Source organism: Rhodamnia argentea, chromosome 1 (genome assembly GCF_020921035.1).
Source record: "Rhodamnia argentea isolate NSW1041297 chromosome 1, ASM2092103v1, whole genome shotgun sequence".
Taxonomy (NCBI): domain Eukaryota; kingdom Viridiplantae; phylum Streptophyta; class Magnoliopsida; order Myrtales; family Myrtaceae; genus Rhodamnia; species Rhodamnia argentea.
In genome coordinates this window covers 24,119,384-24,141,241 of record NC_063150.1, presented here as the reverse complement: position 1 = coordinate 24,141,241, position 21,858 = coordinate 24,119,384, and the positions used below count along the sequence as shown (strand labels likewise).

General features: G+C 38.8%; 2 protein-coding genes across 2 annotated transcripts; one reads left to right on the top strand and one right to left on the bottom strand.

Moving 5' to 3' along the window:
• Positions 1–994: 994 nt before the first annotated feature.
• On the top strand, positions 995–4,915 carry LOC115727599 (disease resistance protein RUN1-like). Its single transcript, XM_030657841.2, has 4 exons — positions 995–1,537; positions 2,615–2,671; positions 3,359–4,451; positions 4,580–4,915. Exons 1-4 carry the CDS (start codon positions 1,071–1,073, stop codon positions 4,853–4,855), a joined length of 1,893 nt encoding a protein of 630 aa, XP_030513701.1. The 5' UTR covers positions 995–1,070; the 3' UTR covers positions 4,856–4,915.
• Positions 4,916–11,130: 6,215 nt separating this feature from the next.
• Positions 11,131–16,544, bottom strand: LOC115727592 (disease resistance protein RUN1-like). The gene is made up of 4 exons (XM_030657832.2): positions 15,951–16,544; positions 14,366–15,461; positions 12,911–13,240; positions 11,131–12,828 (listed from the first exon to the last, which is right to left on the bottom strand). The coding sequence occupies exons 1-4, from the start codon at positions 16,457–16,459 to the stop codon at positions 11,617–11,619; spliced, it is 3,147 nt and encodes a 1,048-aa protein (XP_030513692.1). The 5' UTR covers positions 16,460–16,544; the 3' UTR covers positions 11,131–11,616.
• Positions 16,545–21,858: the final 5,314 nt, after the last annotated feature.

Below are 21,858 nucleotides of genomic sequence, written 5' to 3'. Positions count from 1 at the left end.
ATTATCAGTATGCTTCTCTCCAACGAAACAAAGATAGTATGTGCTGTTTTGGTAATTTTCTCTTCCGTTGCGAGTACAAAAATATCTTGTATTAAGCCCGCGAGGGGGGATTTACATAAAACATAAAGTTTCATTGAAGTTTGCTAGCATAACAATATTTCGATGACTGTAAGAATAGAAGCATGTTGTGAAATACAAATTCTTGATGAAGTTGGCTCCATAATAATTTGGGTTAATACCACCAAAAATCCCAAACTGGTAAATTTATGACAAATTTACCTCAAATTATTTTTTTTTACCATGAAAAACTTCAAATTGGTACACCCGTGAAAATTTACCCTAAACCGGTACACCTGTGACAATTTTACCATCCGTTAGTTTTCTTTAAACTTTGCTGTCATATTACTGAGTTGGATGACACGTGGCGGTTAATAGATATATTTGGTTGAGATTTTTATCTCCTACTTATCATAAGTGTATCACTTTGAGATTTTTCAAGGTATTAACCCAATTTAATGAAAACTAACAAAGGGTAAATTTATCACAGGTGTACCAATTTTTGATTTTTGGTTATGAAAAAATTAGTTTTGGGATAAATTTATCACAAGTATACAAGTTTGGAATTTCCAAGGTCAAAAAAATAGTTTGAGGTAAATTTGCCGCATGTGTATCAATTTAGGATTTTTCGTGGTAAAAAAATAATTTATGGTAATTTTGTCAAAAGTGTACTAATTTAGAATTTTTCGTGGTATTGATCCTAATAATTTCTACTTATGTTTCATATATTTTTTGTAATTCAGAATATGCTTTGGTTTGACAAAAAAAAAAAGGGAATATGCTTTGGAAAAAATTATTTTAATATCTTCAGAAGGTACATTAAAATAATTTTTTGGGAAGGGCACCAAACCAAACCCCACCCTCTCACAGTTTGATCTTTGTCTATCGTTGACCCAAAAAACAGAAGTTGCGCATCTGCATACTCCAGGGATAAGCAACAAGATCAAATAGCGAACAAACCCCCTCAAGCACAGTGAGAATCGCTCGTTCTCGACCTACTTTTGGTTCTTCCAATGGATTCTCCTCCACAACCCAAGAGGACCTATCACGTCTTCTTGAGCTTCAGAGGCCCCGACGTCCGCGACAACATCCTCAGCCATCTCTACAAAGCTCTGGACCGGAGAGGAATATACACCTACATCGACAGCGAGGAACTCAGGAAAGGAGAGCGCATATCGGATGCGCTCACAAAGGCGATTGAGGAATCGCGCATTGCGCTCATCCTTTTCTCCGAGAACTATGCCTCCTCGGCGTGGTGTCTGGATGAGGTCGTCAAGATGATGGAGTGCAAGGAGACAGACGACCTCATCGTTCTGCCAGTGTTCTTCAAAGTGGAACCCAAAGAAGTTAGAGAAGGAAGAAAGAGTTATAAAAAAGCTTTCGATAGTCACGAAAAGAAGTACAGCAAGGAGGATGTGAAGAAATGGAAGAAAGCTCTTGAGGACGCTGGGAATTTGTCAGGGTGGGAGTTCAATGATGGGTAAGCAGACTGCTAGTCCACTTCGATCCGTCTTGTGTTTTCCATTAAAGATCATTTCCTTTCGTTTGTTACTATATGAAAAAGTATTAGGTGATTTCGATCTTTCAAAGCTAACTTGATGAAGCATAGAGAATTTTTGGGGAAACTCCGTCTGCACGAGAGTGTTTTGAGTTGAGAGCATTAGACAATTGGCTCCAGGTAGGGTGGTCATTGATTGGTCACACCGCGACATCGCTGTCCATGATGTGTCCTCCACATAAAATACTTTCGGGTGTGAAGGCCATGAGATAGGGATCAAGTGGAAGTGGAACAAAATTAATTGAGTATCAGAGCGGTGGAAACACTACTTTCTTCCCTATTTGGATCTTAGCTTTATGAAACAATATGCTATTGCTGAAATAAGGAAGAATTGAAATATTAGATCATTACAATATGGATGGTATGAACTTCCCAAACAAAATTTTTCCAACAGCAATTCACATTGTTTATTAATTAGGATACATTGCCAGCAAGTTGGTTAATAAGCGTTGTGCGAAGCACAGGCCGACAACGCAAGAGCCGAAGTTCCAATAACTCACTCCAGGCGCAGGATGCTTCTACACGTCCCTACCCGACAATAGCTAACCGGAGTTGATATGGAGTCCACCTTCCCGCCCGCCACCCCCCAATTACCATTCATATCTTTTTCTTCCCTAAAGACGGGGAAACACCCTCTAAGTGTTTTATATCTAAAGGATTCTAAGGTCCGAACAGGCCTTAGATGTAGTAGTTTACGGACTTATTAAGGGCCTAACAAAGATATTATTGACTACATCAACTAATTGCTAGACGTATGTTCAGTGAAATGGCAAAACTACGCGTTAGATGAAATGGTGGTTGCTATCTATTTCTCCAATGAATCATTGGATCATGTCACGAGGTTTTTAAATTTTTGCCTAGCATTTTGAGTACTTTGACGACATAGAACTTCGTTCAAAACTGGATTAAATGGCATAACGGGGGAGCAATTGTCAAGGGCTTTCCAAGGTTCGTTTAGTATTTTGTGAATTGGTACTAACTCTTGGTATTATTTTTCAGGGTCATCACGCAGTTCACGACCGGGACCCCCATCCAATTGGGAAGCAGGGCGTTCAAGTAGGTTTTCTAAATGCCTTCTTTTTGATAAATTGGCGTTGTTATGCTGTTTAAGGTAAAAAAAAAGAGAAGATATTTTTATGCACAGTCGTAATACTCCTGGAATAAAACTAGGGATTGCAATAGATATAGCTCTTACTTTGTTGGTTCATATACCGAAATAGGTTGTCATTCCACTAATATATTTTTAAAAGGAAGCTGCTAGTCCGACAGTCTAACGATCAATTATTTCTAATTATAGGATCTCTCAATCAAAGAGTGTTTTATGTACGATCAGTTATTTCTGATCACGGGATATCTCAATCAAAAAGTGTTTTATGTAAAACATGCGATGATAGTATGTGGATCTACAGTTGAAATTATACTGTCGTTGACAGTATTGTCAAGAAAACATTTCTTTTTTGAAAAATACAACAGAGGTCATTGTTCTACTCAATTAAATTCTAGGAATTGTTATATTGTCTCAATACTGTTACATCCCTTCTTTTGATATCTGTGTGGCAATACCCTGCTGGATTATGAACCAAAGCCCAGGCATGTCTCGTGAAGTTTCAGGATGAAGTTAAGACTGAGAACTGAAAAGTTGTGGAAGTTGTGAATTAAGAAAAAACATATCTTAATTGCTAGGATCGCTTGCAAAAAAAGAAAAAAAAGAAAAGCGGTCCAACTTCCCCTGTTTTCTATCAGAGATGAAGCGGAGCTCGTGGAAAGCATTGTAAAGGAGATCTCGATACAGCTAAACCGGAGACCTTTGCATGTTGCCAAGTATCCTGTCGGCATAGATTCCCGAGTGCGTGAGCTGAAATCAAAGTGGAATATGAAGTCTAGGGACGAAACTCTCACGATCGGATTATGGGCGATGGGAGGTATGGGTAAAACAACATTAGCCAAAGCTCTCTACAATTCTACTTTTAGAGATTTCGAAGGTTCCGTTTTTCTCGATGGCATCAAAGGAACTTCGAGAGAATCCCCAAACATGGCTCGTTTGCAAGAAAAATTGTTATCCCAAATTCTAATGACGAAAGAAATACCGGTTCCCAGTGTTCACGAAGGAATTAATTCAATAAAGGAGAAACTTTGTCGCAAAAGGGTTCTCCTTATTCTTGATGGTGTGGATAACATATGCCAAACAGATGCTTTGGCTGGAGCGCATGATTGGTTTGGTAAGGGAAGTACGATCATTATTACAACAACGGACGAGGGTGTGCTCAAAATTAATGGAGCTTGTATATATGAAGTTAAGGCTCTAGAGGATGCCGAGGCTCGGGAACTTTTCAAGAAGTACGCTTCTGGAAACAGAAAAGTAGAAATAAGAGAAGATCTTTTAGATAAAGCTCTGCAGTATACTCATCGCCTTCCTTTAGCTCTAGAGGTGTTGGGTTGTGCCTTCTGTGCTAGCAGCGAGCGTAAATGGGAAGGTGAACTGAATAAATTCGTCAAAAGCCCTGACCAAACCATCAATGCTGTGCTTAAACTAAGCTATGATGGATTGGATGAAGACAGAAAGGAAATTTTTCTCCACATTGCTTGCTTCTTCAATGGGTGGAGTAGAAAGTACGTCGAAGGTGTTCTTGACAGTTGTGATCTCGACGCCGCTAGTGGAGTAGATGACCTCATTCGGAGGTCCTTGATAAGGGATGAGAATGGTACCCTACAAATGCATGATTTGATTGAGTTAATGGGTAAGAAGATTGTTGACCAAAAACAACGGGAGAACCCCACGAAACGTAGCAGATTATGGCGCCATCAAGAAGTTGTCGACGTACTATCAAGTAACGAGGTAAGAGTACTTGATATGGACATCAAGGTTCTTTTTCCTCCTTTCCCAATCAAACATTGTGAGCTTGGATTCAAGTAGGGTTTTTGTTTACTAAATATAACAGGACCATTGTATCTGTATGTGTGCAGGGGAGAGATGCAGTAGAAGCCATAGTATTGGCCCTACCAGAGCCGGAAAAGATAGAAATCGATTCTGATACTTTTGCAAACTTGACAATGTTGAAGTTTCTCATAATGATCAATGTTGAGACTAGTTTCCAAGGTCCTATCCGTCTCCCTAAAGAGCTAAGATGGTTTGAATGGCCAGAGTGTCGTGCCTCCAGTCTAAAATTTACCTCTACTCCAAAGAACCTGGCGGTACTTGCCGTGCGCAGAAGCCTTATTAAAGAGCTGGGGAAACCATGATCTGAGGTGCGCATGGTATGGTTTTTGGCGGCATTCCAAGGAACTTGGATTAGAAAAAGTGAACCAGAGGGTCTAAAAGTTTGTGAATGGTCGTTGGTCAGGGAAAAGAATTGAGAAAAGTACGAGAATGAATAGATTATGATAAGTCAGTCTGGCTAAGTCTGTGGAAGAGCTGCGTAAGAAAGTGTTGTAAATTTTTAGCAGGACTTGGTTCAAACGTACAGCAAGTTGTTTACTTGGATTTTCTTGTGTCAAGACTGTTAATCGAAACAAATGATAGTCTTAAGACTATAAATATATTTACTCAATGAGTTACAGACCAACTATGATATATTAACTATTCTATAGCACACCAATTTTTCGATATGGGATATCTCTAACATAACTTGCATGTGCATCCTAAAACTCTTAATTAGTGAGAGAGGTCTCATTATACTATTGGTATCAATTCACAAGGCTCCCTTTATTTCGCAAAACATAAGTAATTTGGAAAATACTTTTTTTAGTATGATTGCATGCGTTACTTGAAATAATTAATTAACAAAAGATATTTTCATCACCAACAATAATTTGTGCAAAATATTTGCGTAGACGATGAAAATATCCTTTTTTTTTATAGTTTTCGTAAGTGATATGAGCCATCATTTCTCAAAAAATATTTTTCAAATCACTCATCTTTCGCTAAACAAATGGAGCATTAATATCAACAATTGACAATTAAAGCTATGCGAAATAACTCAATAAGAAGCATTTGACAGTGTTCACTAAAAAATTCTAGTTGTATTATAAGAAAAGCAAATGGTGTTTATTAAACACCTTGTAAAGTCCTTATTGCATAAAAAAATTAAAATAAAAACAAAAAGGAAAACAGAGGAAAGCTCATGCGGTGCGGACCTCATGCAACCCCAGGCGATGGGCTGCGAGATTGCGCAACCCTAGCGAGAGACCACACGAACCATGGTGGCACAACCCCATCTCTGCTTTGCTTGTGAGAGGGTAAATTGATAAAAAAAAAGAATAGTCCAGTGAGGGCAAAGTTAGGAGGGAAAAAAAAAATCATTGGCCCCTCAAGTTGCATTATGAAAATGCTGAAGTTCAAAGCAAGGGGAGTTGCCTTGAACTTGAGCATCTGTGAAGCAAAACCTTGCGCCAAAAAGGCCTTTGAGATTGTGTTAAAAAAACACAAAAACTTAGGCTCAAGAGCTTTTAAAGGTCTAAAAATGCTTGTAAACGTTCAATCAAACTTATCATAACTAGACTTAGAGCATATACTAGTGTCACGGGCCGACTCTTGAGGGTCAATTCATACGGCGACTTAGACTTTCTTGGATCATTGAAGCACCTAAGCTTGGCGACTTAGACTTTTTTGGATCGTTGGAGCACCTAAGCTTAGCATTTTCCCGAAGACCTCTTGAATCACCCGAATCGTAGAGAGAGAGAGTTTTCTTTATATAGTGGAGAGCCTCTTATTATAGCCGTTGATCATATCTCGATCCAATAGCTTACATTGCATCTCTCCATCTAACAAACTACAAACATTAAATATGAAGGTTCTAGAGCACGGAACAATTATCGTATCGCCCACCCCTGAAAATATTCTAGAGAAATTTAGAAATCCTAGGAAAACACTAGATGCAAAGTGTCTTGAGGTGCTTCTCGGCCATATGATCGATCAATTACGCCACGAAAACCTCGATCCGTGACACTAACATAGGAGAAAAGCAATTTTCTTGTGAACACTCAAAAAAGAAATAAATTTTGCCTAAGTAATTTCGTTTTTTATAAAAACACCATAGAAAATTATGTTTGTAGCTTCACTATGCCCTAAAGCTGGTTTGATGATGTTTATTATCCATGACGTTAACGTTCAATTCACACTTCAAGGTGTGTTTGTTTGAGTTATTTATGAATTAATTTTTCAAATTTTCATGAATTTGGTTCGTTGAAAATAGTTAATTAATGAAGAAGGAAAAATTGTCAAAAAAGTCCTAAACCTTTCACACTTTTGCCAATTCAGTCATAAATCTTTTAAATTTACCGATTCAATTCTAAACATTTTCACTTTGTGCGGATTTAGTCCTATTCTCCGGAAATTGGTGACATGGATGCCGATCGTCGCATGTGGCACATCCGGCGCTGACGTGAATAATTTTCAAATATTTTTATTTGAAAGAATCTAATGTTTATTTGTTATTTTCCGTTTTTTCGGTTTGCTGGCTCCATGGCTGGCGACCCCACCTAATTAGGGCCGGTGGGGGTCACCGGCCCTTGGGCAAGGAGCGGCGGGGGTTGCCAACCCCTAGGCGAGAGTCGGTGGGTCCTCACGAGTCCCTAGGCGAGGGTTGCGAATCCCTCGCGGCCGACGGCGAGGGGTTGAGACCCTCGCCCGCCCTCATCGTGGCTCGTGAGGGTGAGGTCACAACCCCTCGCCTTCGGCCAAGAGGGATTTGCGGCCCTCGTCCAAGGACCCCCGGGGGTCGCCGACCCTCGCAGGCTCTCTCTAGGGGGTCGGCGACCCCTGCTAGCCCTAATCCAACGGGGGTTGCCGGCCTTAAGGCAAGCAAGCCAAAAAAAAAACTATATTTTTAAAATAAAAATATTAAATATTTTCGTCGGCAGTGCCACATAGGACCGTCGGCGTCCACGTTAGCAATTTTCGGCAAATATGACTGAATCAAGACAAAGTGAAAAGGTATAGGACTGAATCGACAAACCTAAAAAGTTTAGGACTGAATTGACAAAAGTGTGAAAAGTTTATGATTTTTTTGACAATTTTTCCAATAAAAGAACATTGATGTTCCGACTAGAGAAAAGACCCGCACTTAAAATTAGGAAAACGTACTCTAGTATTCTGAATAAAGAAAATAATTTTTTCAAGCATAACAAGTCTTTTACCACAAACGCTCGGTGGCTTCTTGACATTCTATCTTAAGATAAGTTTTTATGTGCTATTCAGCATCACAAAACAAATGAAAACTAATCAATTTTCTTTGAAAATAATTTTTCATGAAAAGTATTTTCCTTTGTCATAAAGTGTTTAGAAAATAACACAAATAGTCTTTGAAGTTTACTTAATGTGCAATGCAGTCCCCGAACTTTTAATTTAATCAATATGGTTCCTAAACTTTAACTCATTACACAAGATGGTCCCTGAACTTTTAATTTGACCAATATGGTTCCTGAATTTTTGAAACATATTTAACTTAATCCCTGAACGATAAAAAAATGTTCAATGTAGTCCTTCCATTTATTCAAGTTCAAGGACCAAGTTGAACATGTTCCAAAAGTTCATGGACCATATTGATCAAATTAAAAATTCAAGGATCACATTACACGTTGAGTTAAAGTTCAAGGACTCTATTGATCAAATTAAAAGTTTAGGGATTACATTACACATTTGGTCAAAATTTAGGTACCATTTATGCCATTTTGCCTAAAAGTATTCCGCGAAATAATCACGTAGTTCTTTTTGTTAGCAAAAGTTTTTTAACGTGAGATGAAACTACGGAAAAATAAGGCATTGAGATGCATTATCATATTATTCAATTAGTGGCTAATTTATTATTTAATTAGTCTAGATATCATTATGTTATTCGATCAACTTCATTTATCATTGATTTTAATTACAACATTGAAACATGAAATGATGAAAGGACAATAAGTTATGTATCCCATATTATCTAATTTTTTTGAGAAAAAAAAAAGCACTAAAAATGTCATAACTTTTAGAACTGAGCATAATAAATCAATTGAACCCGGAATCATCCGGACCAAACCATACCAACCAATTTGGTCCGATTCTCAAGCGCTCGGTTCCCAATTCCATAAAATTGGAACTGGTTGTAGTTGGTCCGGTTCCGAGAACCCATTAATAATTTTTCAAAAATAAAATTTCTAAATGTAAACCTAAACCCAAACTCATAGAGCCAAAATAAATCAGTTTCTTTAGAGATTTTGCTAATTGGGTTTATGGAGAGCCACGTAGGTAAATTTACAGTAAGATAATGTCACATTGAGTTTCTTGCTACACAAATTGACGATGGTACTAAAGTAATCATTTTTTATAACAAAGACATTAAAGTGATCGTTAAAAAAATTGGTACTAAAGTAAGCGCAGCAAGAAAATTATGACACTTTTAGTGTCTTGTTTCCGTAACACACGTTTTTTGGAGAAGAACTTGTGGTCACATGATATGTCGTCCCAGAATGGAAAAAGAATAGGCCCGAATAGTTCATTTTCAACGATTCTCAATGGGAGAATAAACAGGAGTGAAAGACACTAAAAAGGAAAAGAAAAAGTAAGATGACAACCGAAAAATAGGCCAAGTGACAGGTGTCCGCTCCATATAAGCCCACGAAGGAGCAACAAAAATACTATAATATGAATAGATAGACCACAGACAAGATACCAGCCAACAGAGAAGGGCCGAACATTTCAGCAAATTAAGTGGCGTTTCTCATCCTGGCTCGACCTGTGCTTTTGTCTCCAGAAAGATTCCTCTTGCCTGTACAGACTGATTTAAGGCTTCAATGAGGTTTCTCTTTACCAACACCATGTCTGGCCTTCGAAGACTTGGAATTGAGGTTGTCCAAAGAAGGATTGAGAGCTTGGATAATTTTTGTTGGACGATCACGTGATAAATCAAGCGATGATTCCCTGCACAGTCCCATGCCTACTAAATTTCACGTACATGTGAAAGTGGCAGTACCTAGAAAATATGCTGCATCCAAAGAATATTCTAAATTTGTGTTAATATCACAAAAATCCCCAAACCGGGACAAATTACTTCCAAGCTAATTTTTAGGTCACCAAAAACCCCAAACAGAATCCGCATGGAAATCCATTGATGATTCAAAATTTAATTTTGGATAAATTTGTAACATATGTATCAGTTTAAGGTTTTTTGTGATATTAACCCTTTAAATTTTTTAAGACAACATAATGGAATTTTCGTCAATCATCCGATATAGTCATCCAAAAGCTCACATCCACATATCCTCGGTACAAACAGAGCGGGATATCCACTGTTAGGACTCCTCAAACGTTCCATGAGATAAAACCACAACACAACATGAAAAATGAGAAAATTATATCCGAAAAACAACAGGAGGTCGCCAAAACAGCCAGATTACAAAGTCTTAACTGTTGGAATAGATATTTTTATGACCATCAGAAGTCATTTGGTCTAGAAGCTTTTCATTCCCAAATGGAGATGAAAATTAGGAGAAAACAGTCTGAACCTCAAACAAGTAGCTGGGGTCCTTCCTCAAGATTTTGAGATTTGCCCATTCACTTAATTTTCCTCGGTGAGCAAGATAATATAGCAAGATAATAACTTGCTATTGGAAGGTTTAGTCAATGGCCAACAATGAAACAAATCTTCCTTGGGTGGCATACGATTCAAATGCCCCGAACAAGTGGAACAGAAATTTGGGAAAAGATTGTTCACGAGAAGACGAATTGCTGAATATTTTGCTTATTAAATTCAGTGAAAAAAAAAATTCATTGCATCACAAAACTCGTAAGGAGTTCACATTAGCCAGGGAGAATAGCAAATCTCAAAATGTATCAAGTTGGTAAAATATGTCCAGGAACAGTGCAACATCCGAGTTCTCCATGTTGATTTTGGTTATGTACCTATAACGGTATCAACCATTTTGAATTTACTAAGAGATTTCTACAAGCTGCTGTATTAGTTCCCCATTGTAAGTTTAATTTTTTTGACACAAAAAAAAATATGTGAGTTCTCAGCATAATATGTTTGGTTGATGCAATCAAATGCCTGTATATGTCTTTAATACCAGCAATCTAGAATCAATCAGACATCAAAAATCTTCTTTTTCTGCATAAATGAAAGAAACAAAATAGGTATTACGTGTAAGGCAAATTGAATGTATACGGCATTTGCACCTTGCAGATGCTGATAATGATTGAAATCATGTGATGATGAAGAATCTTACATGGAGACTAATGACAAGTGACGTACTTAGAAGGCCTTATGATCTATTTTCATTACCAGCATGATCAGGAAGAAGATTTTGTGGAAGCATCAAAATGACTTCCAAGATCTTCCCCAGGAGTCCTTAAATATATGAAAGACAGAAAACAACGAACTGTCAAACAGGAAACACTAATGAGAAGTGTGTAATACATATTAAAAGAAATTGCAAACAGGAAATACCAATGAAGTATGTAATTTAATCTTAACAAGAAATTGCGAACAAGAAATACTAATGAAGATTGAGCAACATGTTTCAATAGAAATGAGATCGCTTACCTGCTTGACATGCCTTTGTCACGAATAATAGATCATCTCAACTTCTATGACTCATCCGCATACACATTATGCAAAGGAATCATGCTTCTGATGGAGTCACCTTCCAGAAAATTCTGGTATTGTTTTGGGCGAGTTTGCATCCAGAAAATCTAATTGTCCAATCAAATGGCTGTTTTTTCTCAGTTTCCAGCAATTTCTACAACCATACGATACTGGTCAAGTTGGACATCATGTCCAACTCTTTCAGGGTCCCAGGCAACATGAATCTAGTAACCTTTCAAAGATTCAGCTTTTCCAAAAACTGCAACCTATCGGAACAGCGAAATTCGACTAAGTTGTTGTAGTTCCTAGCCATTTAATATCTTCAGACGCTCTAGTTTTCTAAGGTCCAGCAGCCTCTTTAAGGAAGTGCACCCAAAGATATCCAAGTCTCCCAAGAACAACCAACATATGAAGATCCTCAAATCTGAAAGGTCCAGCTTTTCAATGTGTTAAGCAATATGCCCGCTTCCTAACAGCCGAAAATGGTTTGTCTAACTCAGTGGAGTCGGCTCCCTGGATAGTCAAGCTTTCCAAGCAACTCAATCTGTCAAGACCTCCAATTTCAAGTATATTTTTGCAATCCAGAGCATACAATACTCTCAGATGATTTAATTGTGAAAGGTCCAATTTTCCCACAGACTTGCAACGAATGATGTCTAACCTTTTCAATGATACTTTGAAATCTTTAACTGCCTTCAGGGGGGTCAAGAACTGCAGTGCTTCACATCCTGAAACTTCAAGCTCTAATAGTGTTGAGGGAAGCTCTGGGATGCATATGAGAGATTTGCAGTTATGAAGTCGTAGTTGCTTTAGACGGATCAAGTGAGAAAATGAAGGCAATTCGGCGCTCTTGCAGGTGACACCAACAACTGTTAAGTTGGAAGGGAGCTTGGGCAGAGATTGAAGCTCCAAGCAACCAAGCAAATCAAAGCGTTGGAGGGAAGAAAGATCATAAATGCTTGAAGTTACCTCACTTAGTGTTATGCACCACGAAGCATCTAATTCCCGGAGCTTTCTCAACTTTCCAATAGCACTGGGTAACTTTCTTATAGCCGCCCCACTGATATTCAGAATTTCCAAATTCTGCAAGTTTTCTATGGATTCAGGTAATTCCATAATGCTTGTGTCAGTTAGTACCAATTCAGTCAGTGATTCCAACTTACCAATTGAGACGTGGATCAGTCTCAGTTGGCAGCAGTTTTGTAATGACAATCGCCGCAACTTCACAAGGGACCAAATGCCATCTGGAAGAGGCGCAAGACAGTCTGATAAGACAATGGTCGACAAATTCACAAGATGACATATTGAGTCCGGAAGTCGAGCCAATGATTTGCATTCCTTCGCGCTAAGCATCTCCAGCTTCCTCAAAGAACCAATAAATGAAGGAATTTCTCGTATTTGAGTTTGATCTAGAAGAAGTTCCTTTAGTCCTTTCGAATTTCCCACTCCTACTGGCAGCTCATCGAGGAGCAAACATCCACTCAAGTCAAGGGAAACTAGGTTCTCCAAGTCTCCAATAGAAGAGTCAATTTTCCCCAGCTTGTCACAATTTCTGAGGATCAGAATCTCTAAATTTTTAAAATCTGAGAGAAAGAAAGTGCTTTTCAAAGAACGGCAGCCTGTAAGGTTCAGCACTTTTAGCATCTTTGCCGACTGCAAAAAAGAAAATGTTACGGGGTTAGCTAGAAGTGATTATAATTCAAAAGAAAGGGGAAACAATGCTTTTCCATCTTACCCTGATTGAACTCCATCCTTGCCAACTATCTGCAATCATGCTTCTTGACAAATCGAGTACGGCTAATTCCTTTACACCAAAATTCTTAGCCTTCAGAGTTTGAGGACATCTCTCCCATCGAAGCCATCTTAATTTGGAAAATGTTTCATTGAAATCTCCCATGAAAGTTGCAGCACTCACGTGAAGGAACTGTAAACTCGGTAAATTTTTAAATTGTTCATTTGTGTAAATCTGACTTCCTTGATCAGTTATTCTTTCTGAGCTGTCTATGTCAACGGTTTCCTTTGAGTTGCCTTTGTCAAGAGAAAGCGCCCGAATATTTTCAATTCCCTACAAATATAAAAGACTGGAGATCATAAATACTGCAACTAAACAACCAAGTTGACTAATATAGCTTAGTTCTCATATTGACCAGAAAAAAGAGTGCATACATTACTTTTACGCCAAAAAACGAATTGGCAAATTCCTTTTGCTATTAACCCACGTATACTAATATAAATGCACAGACCATGTGTGCCTGAAATCTAATTTTATACATAATCCTTAAAATTCGCAATCAGAACGAAACTATAAGCAAAATGTAGAAATGTGGAATCCACTGAGGAAATTTCATCTATTTGGTAAAACTGGAGAGGATTTAGTCAGATAAGGTCTGAAAATAACCCCATCCAAGATATTACGAAATAAGTCAAAGCTGAAGCACATTTACCATAGTATTGTGGCAAGTGTTTTATACCCATATAAATCGCTTTATTACAGAACAACGAGTACTTTTCTTTACAAAGAACACATGCCGGAGATAAGAGGCTTTACTAAAAAGTGTACACGTAAGTCTATATGTAAAAGTACTAGAATTTTACTCACATAGAATACAAGACAAGCTCACAAACTATAAGCGAGAGAAATCAAGTATGGACAACTCGGGGCCCGAGGCAATCATGAGGCAAAGCTCCACTCCTGCGATAAGGATGGACAACCCGGGGCCCCGGCCCCGGCCCTGAGCCCATCCCCACAATTAATGGCCATGACTTGGAAAACTTTTAACACTCGGTTAAGGTGGAGGGATTAGGAGGAATTAGAGAGAAAGAGAAAAGTCCAAACATGAAATGACCAAATGCCCTTCATTACCGTTCTTTTCTTTCATTAGCATACAAACATAATAAAATCAAAGCATTTCCTTTCTTTTATTTTCTTTCCCGGGATCATGATCAGAATACTTTCCATTCCCTCTAATCACTCAATCCAGACCGAGTGTAAAGGCTGAAATTTGAGGAGAAACTGCAACACTTCCTAATTAGAACTGACTACCTTCTAGTTCCTGATTAAATCAATAATAAAAAAAGTGCAGTAATAAAAGGAAGAGCTTTTCATTTAGAACCAACATTAATTAGAGGATTAACATCAATTGAAGCAAGAGAACAAGGACTGGGGGAGGAAAGAAAGATGTGTGGTTACCTTACTTCCCTCTAGCACTTTCAAGGCTTCCTCGTAGTCCCACAATCTACGGCCATTGTCGGGCTCGTTGCAATATCCTTCACGAACAATTCCCCTACCAAGATCTCTCAATTCATCATGCATTCTAAGCTCATGATTATCTCCAATTTTTATCAATGACATAAATATCAGTTCTTCAATTTCCACCACCAGATTAAAGTCACCAGCATCCCACATGCAGGATGCAATTCTTGAATCACTCCCAACTAAGAAACAAGCAATATCCAGAAATGTTTTCTTTTGTTCACACTCCAATGCTTCATAGATTATCCTCAAAATCTGTTTTATTCCTGTCTCCCGCAAGTTTTCCAAGCTTCGAATAGTATGAATCCATGATGCTTGACTCTTTCCACAAAAATAGGAACCTAGAACCTCAAGAGTTAGAGGAAACCTTCTAATAATAGATACCACAAGATCTGAGAGAGCCAAAAATTCACTAGGGGGAGAGTCCCTTCGAAAGGCGTGTCTAGAAAAGAGGATCTTAGCTTCATCTTCATCCATTTCTTTATGCTTGTACTCGTAGTCCACTTTGGCACAATCAAGAATGCTCTTATTTCTTGTGGTAATAATGATTCGACTTCCTAGAGCAAACCAGTTTCGTTCTCCAGCTAAAGCCTGTAACTGATGATTAGCATTCACATCATCAAGAAGAACGAGAACTTTCTTATCTTTAAACCTCGATGAGATGAAGCTAATTCCTTCGTCCTTGTCATACACTCGATTTTCTTCTTTTAGGATATCCGAGATTAATTGACTCTGCAAATTCTCAACACCATTGCACTTACATGATTCCCCAACATCGGCGATGAAGCTACAATGGTCAAATTGGCTAGAGAGCTTGTTGTAGATGACTCTAGCGAGAGTTGTCTTACCAACACCACCCCTTCCATGGATTCCAATAAATAGGGTAGAACCATGACTATTATCCACAAATTCCATAATATCTTTCATAGGACTTTTAATCCCGACCGAATTCTCAGAAATAACCGGCTCAAGCGCTTTCTTCAATTCTATCAGAACTTTCCGGACAACCAATTTGACCAACTGTTCTTCATTCCTGCCCAATAAAGCAAGATTTCAAATACATGGCAACACTAATTTGATATTATATCTGAGGAGAGCACAAAATGAAATAAACAAGTTTATCATTGTTTGTAACGCCTCCATGCCTCATTTTATTTGCTAAGATAGAAGTGGGTATAGCAATCGCAGGGTTGCTCCACATGACGAACCCCGTTAATTTCTCTTAATTGTGAGCGAGTCTAACGTACTTTACAGAACTAGAAGAAATTGTGGCTAACGAATCTTGAAATTAGTTTATTTAATGGATATGAATCATATTTTGAAATTTTTGGCCAGTTAAAAAAGAAATTACGGATGACAACAGAAAGTAACGTACCCTATAAAACAAGAATTATCACAAAAACACAGGGACAGACGGAGAGGTACAAACATATAACAGTTTATCCTCACCCCTACCTTTTCTGCAAGCAATACCTCCCTAAAACAATAAACTTAACAAGGTTTTGGTGAAAAAATTTAGTACCCATTAGCGACTTTCTGAGATTCCCATCCTTTCAAGGAACTGAATTCCATGACCGCTTGTCGCTTCCGTTCGTCCGGAAGTTTTTGGCCAAAACCATGCAGTTCACGTCGCTCCGCTCCGTAGAATACGGGCAAGACAATATGCCCCGAGCTATCATTCCGGCACTCCATTATCTGAACCAGTTCATCGAGGCACCGTCTGCTGGAAGCGTACTTCGGAGACAGGATCGGGAGCGAGATCTTGCTGTTCTTGATGGCTTGGACAAGATCCGGCCCGATCTTCTCGCGCGGGCGGGGCCAATCGTCATCTCTGAACACACAGATTCCAGCAGCGGCCAGGCCGTTGTAGAGGCGATCGGCGAAGCTCTTCGGAGCATCGTCGTCGCAAAAACTCAGGAACACGTCGTAATTACTAGCTTTCTTCTTGTTGAGATGCTTGTACGCGATGACAGATACAATGACCGGTGCGACGAGCGCGGCGACTGAACGGCCGAAGACGAGAGCTGCCATCTCTTTCTTTGCCCTCCAGTCTCTCTGACAAGTCCGACTCGGAATGGAAATCGAAATGCCTTTTCGGGAAAAATATATTTGAAGCGCCTTTTAGTCGCCCAAGAAGGAGAGGAGGTTATATACGTCTTTTCCTTATATTTTACTTCATGCGCACACACCGAGCAGCCAATTGCATTAGATGTGTAAATTCATGCATGAACAACGAGCCTATTTGGTTCAGTATTTGATCAAAGAACATTGAGAAAATACAAATACTTTTAGGCTAAATGTCTTTTTTAAAATATAAGTAGTGTTTGGTAAAATGTATTTTAAAAACACATTAAAAAATAACTTTGACGTAAATGTTGTTTGGTGAAAAATGAACTTTGTAAAGTATTTTTATATTTTGAAAAAAAAAAAAAGAGTGGCAGTCAAAGGTGGTGGGAGGAGGCGGCGGTGCGCAGCGATCGGTGGTGGGCGGCGGGCAACGGTCGCCGATCGGTGGTGGGCGATGGCGGGTGGCTGCTGGAGATGGGCGGCGGTAGCGACGACGAGGTGGCAACAAGCCAAGGTGATAAATTTAAAAGAAAAAATTAGTTGCATTTCACCAAAGTCCTTTAGCTCAAAGGACTTTGGAGATCATTTGATATGCAATTACATCTCCCCAAAGTGAGCCAAAAAATGAACCAAATACTATTTGCATTTAGTTAAGGGAATTTAGAACCCCAATACTCATTCTCAATGCTGAATCAAACAGAGCCAATATTAAGTCAATCGAACGATGCCGGTCCAAGCTTAGTCTCGAGGTGCCCTTGCTTTATCAAGGTAAGAAGGAGTGAAATAGGACACCACGAGAATTGAACAATGAGACGAGTTGTATTATTATTCATTGATTTGTCTTATGTATTAATTCACTTTTACTTAACATTTTAAGCTATATTTGGTCGTCCGAATTTCTAGTCATGATAAAATTAAATAGGATAGGATAAGAAATCCAAGAATTTTGTCATATATTATCTATTACTTAGTGAACTGCGAATTTAAAATCGGATAAGTAGGCAAAGTGCGCTAAAATCAACTCTAATTCGTTGGAACATCCGGATGCTTTAGAAATTATTCAGTAGTGAGTTACAATGAGTAAGTTATTGTTGATCAAAGATTTGTGCCATTTGAATTTGAGCATGACATCAACCGAGCAGACTCAGTAGAACCAAGAGTCTTCATTTGAAGTCAAATTCTTTGAGAATAATCTACCAACCTTGCTCGTTGTCCGGTTGAATGAGTAAACAAATGCTGAACAATCGAATTATTCGGCCTCTTTTCACAAGTTGAAGATGCACTTATGCAAGTCAATGGTCGGTCTCGAGATCTTCAAAACATGTTGAGATTCCTTTTGAATGTTGAAAATGTTCAAACAATTAAAGAACGAATGACGTAATTTCATATTACACCAAACAATCGATTAAAGAATGAGGTCGTGGAGATACCTAACTTTGCGACCCGAGACCCTAGTCCGGCCCCGTTGGAAAAGTGAACGCACTTGATGGTCACCGCCGCCAAAGAGGCGGCCCGGTGCGGAGAAAAGGTGGTGATTGTAGGAAAAACTCGATTTTTCTCATGTCTTCTCTCTTGAAAGTTTTATATGGGTCTATTCCATCCAATTAGGATTTTTTTTTATTCGGGCTATATCCTCTTTTATTATATCCTGTATATTTTCCAAACACAAGATATTATGACTTTTATCCCGACGATCAAAGGCAGCCTTATGTGTTCCATTTGATATGATTACTTGTTGTGTTTTTAGCAATCACATTATTTAGTAAACTAAAATGAGGAAGGGAAAAAGTCTTTTTGCCCTGTTGTTTGTGAGCTATATTTGCATATCTGATCACCTAATGAATGAATTGAACTAGTTGGACCTGGGCAAGTCCTTAAAAGGCTCTAGGGGGATACGGGAATGAACTCCCCGATATGATAGAGAGATCTCCTTATAAGTTCGCTCTGTATTCCCTCTCCTCAGGGAAGAAAAGCATATGGAGGGAACTTATGGGTCTTTGGCAAAGAAAGGTAGACTCCCTGTCAACTCCGATTGGCAACTGCTAGATAGGCGAGTACAGTAGCCTTTCGTGTCCGGAGTCATAAAAAAAAAAGTTAGGCTTCTTGCTAGGTGGATATGTGCTTCACACAATATTTGTAATCAACTTGTTCACCTAGTACCCCTGGTTATAGACACTATGCGATGATAGGTAAAGCAGTTCGATAAAGGCATTTCCCTATGGTTTTCAGGTGCTCCATCTCTTGGTCCGTCCCAACTCTTTCTTTCCCACAAAGATCCAATCAATAGTCAATGCAAACAAAAAATTCTACCGGCCAGCCAGCAGAAGTTAAGTCTATCGGCGAGTTCAAACTCTTATTTGAAATAATGTGCGCTCTAGATCATATTTTGAGAAAATCCAACTTCAAATCCTTAGTTTGGATTTTCTCTATAACGATTTGATGTTGATTTTCTTGAAATTATTCGATATCGGAGAACCAACCAGAACATATTTCTGGCTACAAAACATTATTATATAACCTAATGAACAATAAATAATATAGTAAACAGTAATTTAAAAACTATCTGAATCGCCATCGTATCGGTTCATCAGTATATCTATCCAATTAATTCAACCCTCCAAAATTTCAATTCTTTTCCTAATTAAAAAGAAATGTCAAATGGCGCCTTATTTTTACTTTTCGGAATTTCTCTGATGATGCTAATGAGTGCTGGGAAATACTTGTAGTTGTTAAACAAATTTAATAGGCAACACTTGAAGTTTCTAGCAAAAAAAAAAAAATTTAAAAGGAAATAGTTCAATTTTCGGATCAAACATGATTCCTCAAATATAACAAAAACCACGTCCAAGCACATGCGGGCTCCACCACCGCGGGAAACGCGCAGATCTGATTAAAAGATTGCCAAGTGAATTTACACTAATCACCCTTTCTCTTAATAAAACGAATGCGCCAACTTGATGATAGATGAAATGCAAATGAAATGTGATCAGATGAAATGAAATTCTACTTTGAGTTGACCCAGAAATGAAAATCGCCCCCCCTCCCCCCCCAACAAAAAAAAAAGAGAGAAAAAGTTTCGTTGGTGGCCAAAATCACTTTTCTATTGCCTGGGAAAATTGTTCATCGATCTGAACGAGTAGGGCCAATATGTCACGAGCCTTTGATTTTAAAACTTACATCATTGGACGTCCCAAACTCTGTAAACAACCCACTTATTAGTGAAGAGACCAATGCTCCGTTTGTTCGCGGAAAATATGACTTTTTCGGAAAATATTTTCCGGAAAGTCATTTTCCAGGAAAATGACTTTCTTTTCTGGTGTTTGGTAAAAACTTGAAAATGTTTCAGAAAATGTTTTCAGCCGTTTGATAAGAAAAATTCGTCTTATTTTTTTCTTCAAAATAGACTCTGGTGGTCACTTTTTTTAAAGTCTCCTCTCTCTCTCTCTCTCTCTCTCTCTCTCTCTCTCTCTCTCTCTCTCAGCTCTCATTTCTAGAGATAGAGAGAGAAATCCGAAAGAGATAGGCGTTGCGCATAATATAATCCTCCGCACCGAGCAATATGAATTTTGATTTCGGAGCGCACGCGAAGCATGCCACCGATGTTGCAGAGGAAGCGTGAGGCGACGGTGCTCGGAGCTCGGGCGTCGTCCCGGCCCGCGATGCTGTCGGCGTTCACTGGGAAGTAGGTGGTCCCCGTCGATTGCGTCACGGAGGTCTCGCAGCGTCTCCCGGAGGCCACCCTCGGCAACGACTCAAAATTGGCCGTCGAGTGCCTCACCAACCCGTTCGTCAACGTCAACTACGTCGTAAAATCCCACTCTCAACACGCTTCAATTTTTTTTTCCTTAAATTTTTCATAAAATTTCTCTACACGAACTCCACACAATATGGTGTAACAACAACAAGACGATGATACCAAAACTGGGAAAAAAAAGGATGATAAAGACGTCATCAACAAAATCGTGAAGCGTTCACGTTATGGGACGGCGGGATCTCAAAATGCCAGAGCCTCCCCATGTGCTCCACCTTGTACTTCATGCACGGGAACTCCTCCGTGTACGCCCTCTCCACCTGTCGGTTCACATCGTGCGGGAACACGTGCGTCACCCCCTCCCCCCACCGCCTCCTCGCCATCACCGCCGCAGTGAATATCAGCCCCATCCTCCCCGGCGCCTCCATGGCGAGTTCGCCGCCGAGGTCCGCGTGGAGCACGAGGAGTTCAGTACGGACGTCATGGCTCTGCTCCTCGCTATAACTTTCCTTGGTCGAGGCCGGCGATGCCAGGCTTCACTTGGCTAGCCACCGGTTGTGGCCATGGCCGGCAACCAGTCAAGGGAGAAGAAGGAATATTTTTAAAAAATAAAAAAAAGAAGAAAAAAGGAAAAAAAAATAAAGAAAGTAATTAAAAAATAAATTTTATCCGAAAAATAAAATTGAAAAAATAAATAAAAAATAAAAGAAAGAAAAAAAGTAATTAAAAAGAAAAAATAGTTGAAAGAGAGGAAGAATGAAAAGTGTGGAAAATGTTTTCCTCTTCTCAAAATGAGGAAATCATTTTCCTTTGTTTTAGAAGGTTTTCTTTGTTGACCGGAAAATATTTTCCATTGACCGCTAATTTTCCGCCCCCCAAACACCGGAAATTGGGGAAAATGTTTTCCGAAAAAATATTTTTCGTGAAACAAACGGAGCCCCGGACTCGGCATATTTCGCAAAAAATATGGCCTTTTTGAAAAATATTTTTTAGGAAGTCGTCTTTCAGGAAAATGACATATGTTTCGATATTTAGCTGAAACCCAAAAACCAATTGAAAACAACTCACGAATTAGTGAAGAGACAAAGATATAAGTTTTTTCTTTTCTTTTTTTTTTTTTGGTCAAAGACCAAGATATAGATTGAGAGGGGCGAAACTCGAAAGTTATTTATGAAATAGGTAATAATTTTCTTTATGAAGGTATATAAATGAGAGAGAGAGAGAGAGAGAGAGAGAGAGTTTTTTTTTTTTTGGTATACGACGCCATGAGAGACTTAGAGAGCTCCCAGAAGACGGGAGAGAGACGTATGATCTTAATTAAAAAGAATATCGTGATTTGTCGTTAAATATTTTTCTTTCATCAATTAAAAAGGTAAAAAAAGAAATGGACAATACTGAAGTCTAACTCTGCCTTTATATCCTTCCAAGTATATTTGGGTGTTCTAATTTCTCACAATGAATCTTATAATCTCCAACTCTGGACTTTCTGTGCAATTCGTGCTTTAGGCCGGAGGAAATATTTTATGCAATAACTGCCCCGAGGCTCTCTAATGAGACCTGGGTTAGTATATACCAGGACTCTCCAGGACTCTTTTCCCTTCCGTCTGATCTT

Excerpts from the sequence above, each read along its gene's own strand:
- LOC115727599 (XM_030657841.2), top strand. The coding sequence starts at position 1,071 with ATGGATTCTCCTCCACAACCCAAGAGGACCTATCACGTCTTCTTGAGC. Across the intron at positions 1,538-2,614 it reads GGGTGGGAGTTCAATGATGG|GGTCATCACGCAGTTCACGA; the intron begins GTAAGCAGACTG and ends ATTATTTTTCAG. Across the intron at positions 4,452-4,579 it reads ACGTACTATCAAGTAACGAG|GGGAGAGATGCAGTAGAAGC; the intron begins GTAAGAGTACTT and ends GTATGTGTGCAG.
- LOC115727592 (XM_030657832.2), bottom strand. The coding sequence starts at position 16,459 with ATGGCAGCTCTCGTCTTCGGCCGTTCAGTCGCCGCGCTCGTCGCACCG. Across the intron at positions 15,462-15,950 it reads TCTCAGAAAGTCGCTAATGG|GAATGAAGAACAGTTGGTCA; the intron begins GTACTAAATTTT and ends TTTATTGGGCAG. Across the intron at positions 13,241-14,365 it reads AAGTGCTAGAGGGAAGTAAG|GGAATTGAAAATATTCGGGC; the intron begins GTAACCACACAT and ends TTATATTTGTAG.